The sequence below is a fragment of the Apium graveolens genome, chromosome 3 (assembly GCF_009905375.1).
Source record: "Apium graveolens cultivar Ventura chromosome 3, ASM990537v1, whole genome shotgun sequence".
NCBI lineage: Eukaryota > Viridiplantae > Streptophyta > Magnoliopsida > Apiales > Apiaceae > Apium > Apium graveolens.
The window spans coordinates 152,457,579-152,462,403 of NC_133649.1; the positions used below are offsets into that span (position 1 = coordinate 152,457,579).

The following is a 4,825-nucleotide window of genomic DNA, read 5'->3' on the forward strand; positions in this document are numbered from 1 at the left end:
GTGTTAAATTTCATAGGAACTCTCGGTTGTCCCTTGCATGCTAATTCTGATGCTGATTGGGGATGAAACAAATAGGATTGATTCTCCACTACTTTAGCTATTGATTTTACTCTGTAAGAGACTCCAAAAAGGCTATATATCTTCGCGTTGTACATGTTAATTCTCAAGATCAACTGGCACATATGATGACCAAATCCCCTGACAGCAAGTTTTAAAATCTCAGAGACAAGATTGGAGTTCATTAATGATGCCCGTCAGGGAGAATGTTAGTGATAAGTTCACTTGCACTACACTAGTACAGTTTGACCTTATATTTTACTAATCTTATTGTGAGGTTTAACCGTATAATTAAGACATGGTAGATATCCTTTCATATAGGCGAGATATTGGCAGGGAAACAGGTTGCTATAACGTGCCTATACAAATTCAGGGTCATGCAATCAAACTGTAAGAACGTTTAAGAATGCAACATCATTTATAATGTAGAATTGGAGTATATACAAACATTAAACCTGTTCTGGGCACCAACAATTCTTTGTTCCAAAGATTATCAATTTTTATCGATTAATCACCCGATTAATTGTTAAAAAGTAAATTACCGACTCCATTTTAGAATCCAATTAATCAATGCATATTTTTCTTAAACTAATATATCAAGCTTCATAAATTAAATATATTTTTTTAAATATATCCAATTAGTATTCCAATTAATCATTCCAATTAATAACTAATTATTCGATTAATTACTATAATGTGTCTCTACCGATTAATCTCAATTCCGTATTTTTGAACATTCCAACAAAAAGTTATGTGCTGTAAATGTATATAGTTTTAAATTTATAAATTTTTATTATAATATTTTTTATAATATTTAAGTTCATCCGACCCCATTCAAAATAGGCTAATATTTATAATTTTTAATATTTGACATATAACTTACGAGCACACTAAGGAGGCGTTTGGATGCACCATGAGAATGAGAATCGAGAATGGGAATGAATGGTATGGGAATGGGGGTTAATGGGAATGGGAATGAAATGGAAACCGAAGGAGTATGGTGGGTTTGATTTACCCAGCAAGGGGGAATGGAGTTCCCAATCCCCACCACTAAATTGATAATCCAAGCACTATCACTTGGGTTTAAGATTCCGATTCCCGTTAACCGAACATATTAACCATCAACCAAACACCCCCTAAAAAATTCGTTTTGAATTTGCATCTCAACCTTATGATTTTTTTTTAACCTTATGATTGAGACAAAAATTCCCCAATGATAGGGTGAAAAGTATTTAATGAATCCTAAAAAAATTAGTGAACACAAATATAAGGACGGATGAAGGACAAATTTAGCCTATTTTTACACAAAATTGACAAAAATAACCAATTTCTGAAAAGTTGGCCAACTTTGGCCGATGGGATACCCAACTGTCAGTGGAGTATCCACTTTATATAAGATACCCAACTGGCAGTGGAGTATCCATATATGAAATACCCAACTACCAGTGGAGTATCTTATACAAATTGGGATACCCAACTGACAGTGGAGTATTCAATCGGCCAAAATTGGTCACTTTTTTCAGAATGACTATTTTTGTTAAATTTTTTAAAAATAGGCTATTTTTGTCATTTTTTTCTATAAGGACAGATACGAGGGAAGGCCACCCAGATTTCATTAGTCAAAGAGAGGGAGGAAGCATCTACTTAACATCCCAGTTACCTAGTGGTATTGCGGTCACCATCATAAATATATACAACACACATTGTATCAAATTTATTACTACTACATAACCCATGACACAACCAGCCTTTTATTTGTGTGTATGTATACATTATTATATACATGCACATAACAGCCCTACTTTTCTTCCTCTCCTAATAAATACTCAAAATGAACCCATGGGATGAATTTTCCGGCGAACAGCAACCGTCTCCGATCAAGCGTCAACTCCAAGGTCCTCGTCCTTCTCCACTTCAAGTCAGCAAAGACTCTCATAAAATCAGAAAACCACCCATACATCCGCCGCCAAAGCCGCCCAAACAGCCGCCGCCGCCGCCGGAGACTCGTCAACCGGTCATCATCTACGCCGTTTCTCCCAAGGTCATTCACACTACGGAAAATGAATTCATGGGTCTTGTCCAAAGACTCACCGGCCCTTCTTCCGGCGATTTTTCCGGCGACATTTCGCCGGCGGCGAGACTTGCGACGATTGAGAAGACAAGCCCGTCAGGGAGAGAAAGAGGGATGATTGATGGGTTTGAAGTGGGTAGTTTTCCGGGTATTTTGTCGCCGGCGCCGGCAAGTTTGGCGCCGATATCGGCGGGAATGTTCTCGCCGGGATTTGATATGAGTTTGTTGAATGAAATGAGTCCGTTTTTGAGTAATATGTTTACGCCTAGTCCGAGTTCGTTGTTGACGGCTCCAATGGTATCGCCTTCTCCGACGTCGTTTGATCTGTTAAGTCAATTCTTTGACTTTTAGCCTTTTGTAGAAAAAAAAAAAGAATTGTAGTAGTGAACTAGTGATTGATTATCAGTCAGAAAAGTCATGCTGTACACTAACATTAATTATTTTTTTAATTGTAGTCTTATTTATATATTTTCATTCATTTTGTGATGGGATTTAAATTACCAACCAATCAGAAGTTGACAATTTAGGTTGGTGATACTGCATTTAAAACTTGCAGATGTACACTTGGATTTTCTATACTATTTTTAAAAAGGGTAAAATGCATTAATTCAATGAAGCATCATACACAAGGTTCTCCCGTACAATCCGTGGAAAAGATGAATAATCATGAAAACCATTAGCCATACAAGGCACCCTTGCTTTATTGGTTTGTTTTCTTACATAAGAAACACTAAAATCTGGAGGATCACTTAGCATATTTCGACAATCTTAGAGCAAGTTTCCCACCTCCAAATAGTTTGTACTACGTTTATTGATAGCTTGTACTACAAGCATTGAATCTGTCTATATGATAACATTGGACAAATCTGATTCAATTGCCCATCTGATGGCCTCCATCACCCCCCAAGCTTCCGCTTCAAACACGGTCACCTGTCCCCTATGACTTGCCACTCTTGCTTTGCAGAAAATTCCGCGGTGATTACGCAGAACCATACCAACAAAGTCTGAAAATCCCATTCTAACTGACGCATCCACATTAATCTCAAGATGTCCTTCATCAAGAGGAACCCATCGTGCTGCAGTCAGACTTCGACTTTGTATTTTTCTGTTACCAGTACTTTCTCTTAACTTTTGTATTTCTCGCTACGGCTGTCAAATGGATAATTCGGATACGGATCTGCTTATATCAGTATCCGGATCCAAAATATTTAAAGAATAATATTTGAATCTGGATCCGACGGATACTATCCGGATAAGGATAATATCCGGATCCGGATCCGGATCCGATTTTCAATCAGATTTTTTATTTTTATATTTAAAATTAAAAAAAATTAAAAAAAATACATTAAAATTAAAATTTCATTTTTAAAAATTCAAATAAGATTTAAAACGATTTAATCCTATTTTAATTTATTCAAAAATTAATTTTTATTTATCTTTTCAATATATTTGTTACCTTTAAATTGTTGAACTCAAATAAATTTTTTATATACATTTTTTATAATTATATAAAATTTGTATAAATATAATATTTAAATATATATCTATATATGTATGTGTGTGTGCGCGCCCTTTTATCTATATACACATACACACACTACAAATTTAATATAATAAACTTTAAATTATATATAAATATATAAATATAATATATTTATTCAGATTCGGATATTATCGGATACAAATATACCTATATTCGTATCTGTATCCGCAATCGTCGGATGTTAGATATATTTGATAATGTCATGGCTAATATTATTTATGTTTAGTTTTCAGATCTTACTTAAACAGGATAAATCAGTACTTACTGGAAGTCAGGACTTAAGAATATTAGTACTTATATTATCATGAGATAATCATCAGAAGATGGATATCAGAACTTAAGTGCTGAAGGACGTTCAGATAAAGACAGTAGCTGATTAAAGGAAAGAAGATCGAGATAAACATAAGAAGAGATATGCATGAAGAAGGAATTCTATAAAGAATAGAATACTTGGAAGAAAAGATATTTGATTGATATATTTTAGGAAGCGGAATTATATTCCATATCAATTAGCGATTATCTTGTAACTGTGTAGTATATAAACACAGACATAGGGTTTACACTATAAGTGTTATCATATTCGAGAAGATTATTTGTAGTAACCCTAGCAGCTCTCGTGATATTTGTTCATCATTGAGAGGTAACAGTTCTATACTGTAACAGAGTTTATTGTTTCAATAAAGTTTGTTTTCTGTTACTTGAGATATTAAAGTTCGATTTGATTGTACTTTACACTGTATTCACCCCCTCTACAGTGTGTGTGACCTAACAAGTGGTATCAGAGCTAATCTGTTAACGCACATACAGTTAAAGATCCAAACACAATCATGTCTGACACAGAAACTCCAACTAAGCCTACCAAAACTGAAGAACCACCAAAGACACAAATTCAAAGTCAGTATGAGACCATCGGAGTTCCCATACTGAGACCATCTGAATATCCCATATGGAAGGTGAGGATGACCATGTTCTTGGAAGCAACAGATCCAGAATATCTTGATAGAATCAAGGAAGGGCCTCACAAACCAACCAAGCTCGATGTTGCAGTTGCAGGTGAAGCATGAAAGACCGTACCAAAGGAGAAGAGTGATTATACTGCTGAAGATATCACATCAATTGTTAAGGATGCTAAGGTACGACACTTACTGCATAGT

At 35.0% G+C, this 4,825-nt stretch overlaps 1 protein-coding gene across 1 annotated transcript; it reads left to right on the forward strand.

Annotated features, from left to right (window-relative positions):
- Positions 1 to 1,770: 1,770 nt before the first annotated feature.
- Positions 1,771 to 2,596, forward strand: LOC141712848 (protein MKS1). Its single transcript, XM_074515946.1, has one exon. The coding sequence runs from the start codon at positions 1,889 to 1,891 to the stop codon at positions 2,477 to 2,479; it is 591 nt and encodes a 196-aa protein (XP_074372047.1). The 5' UTR covers positions 1,771 to 1,888; the 3' UTR covers positions 2,480 to 2,596.
- Positions 2,597 to 4,825: the final 2,229 nt, after the last annotated feature.

What these genes read in the sequence shown, in the direction of transcription:
- LOC141712848 (XM_074515946.1), top strand. Translation starts at nt 1,889, where the DNA reads ATGAACCCATGGGATGAATTTTCCGGCGAACAGCAACCGTCTCCGATC.